The sequence below is a fragment of the Vigna radiata genome, chromosome 7, assembly GCF_000741045.1.
Source record: "Vigna radiata var. radiata cultivar VC1973A chromosome 7, Vradiata_ver6, whole genome shotgun sequence".
Lineage (NCBI taxonomy): Eukaryota > Viridiplantae > Streptophyta > Magnoliopsida > Fabales > Fabaceae > Vigna > Vigna radiata.
The window spans coordinates 26,185,420-26,186,743 of NC_028357.1; the positions used below are offsets into that span (position 1 = coordinate 26,185,420).

Consider the following 1,324-nt stretch of genomic DNA (forward strand, 5'->3'; position numbering starts at 1 on the left):
TCCGAAGCAAGATAATTATCAAGTCATAGGAACCAAATGGGTATTCAGGAACAAGCTTGATGAGGATGGAAACATCACTAAGAACAAAGCAAGGCTAGTTGCAAAGGGCTATTGTCAAGAGGAAGGTGTAGATTATGATGAAACATATGCACCGGTAGCCAAGTTAGAAGCAATTAGATTATTACTTGCATATGCATCTCTAATGAAGTTTAAACTATATCAAATGGATGTGAAAAGTGCTTTTTTAAACGGATTTATAAAAGAAGAGGTATATGTTAGTCAACCTCCTGGTTTTGAGGATTTCAAATTTCCTGATCATGTTTATAAGTTGAAAAAGGCATTGTATGGTCTTAAACAGACACCTAGGTCTTGGTATGAAAGACTTAGCACTTTCTTAATTGATAATGATTTTTCTAGAGGAAAGGTTGATTCAACTTTATTTACTAAGAAGGTAGTCAAGCACATTTTGATTGTGCAAGTTTATGTAGATGATATCATATTTGGGTCAACTGATGACTCTTTGTGTGAAGAATTTGCAGAAATAATGCAAGGAGAGTTTGAGATGTCTATGATGGGTGAGCTAAATTTCTTCTTAGGACTACAAATAAAACAAATGAATGGAGGAACTTTCATCTCCCAAACAAAATACTGTAGAGAAATTCTTAAGAAATTCGATATGGATACTTGCAAAGAAGCCAATACACCTATGGGTACTTCATGCTATTTAGATAAGGATGAATCTGGAAAAAGACTGAACGAAACTATGTTTAGAGGCATGATAGGATCTTTGTTGTACTTAACTGCTAGTAGACCAGATATTATGCAAAATGTATGTGTGTGTGCTAGGTATCAAGCCAATCCTAAAGAATCCCATTTGACTGCTGTCAAGAGAATCTTAAAATACCTTAAAGGAACTACTTCTTTTGGACTTTGGTATCCCTCTGATGCTTCACCTAGTTTAATAGGTTACTCTGATGCAGATTATGGTGGTTGCAAAATTGATAGAAATAGTACTAGTGGAACTTGTCATTTTCTGGGTTGTTCTTTGGTGTCCTGGCACTCAAAGCAACAAGTGTGTGTAGCTTTGTCTACCACTGAAGCTAAATATATTGCAGCTGGCAATTGTTGTGCCCAAATTTTATGGATGAAACAACAACTGGAAGACTTTGATATCTTCCTTGATAATATTCCTTTAAAATGTGATAATACTAGTGCTATAAATCTGACCAAGAACCCCATAATGCATTCAAGAACTAAGCACATTGAAATTAGACATCATTTCTTAAGAGACCATATTCAAAAGGAGGATTGCCAAATTGAATAT

The 1,324-nt window shown here is 34.9% G+C and overlaps 1 protein-coding gene across 1 annotated transcript; it reads left to right on the plus strand.

The window, feature by feature from the left end:
* Positions 1–223: 223 nt before the first annotated feature.
* On the plus strand, positions 224–1,267 carry LOC111242059 (uncharacterized mitochondrial protein AtMg00810-like; the record flags this gene model as incomplete). The annotated part of the gene is made up of 1 exon (XM_022783497.1): positions 224–1,267. A coding segment is annotated over exon 1 (1,044 nt), but the record flags the coding sequence as incomplete, so codon positions are not given.
* Positions 1,268–1,324: the final 57 nt, after the last annotated feature.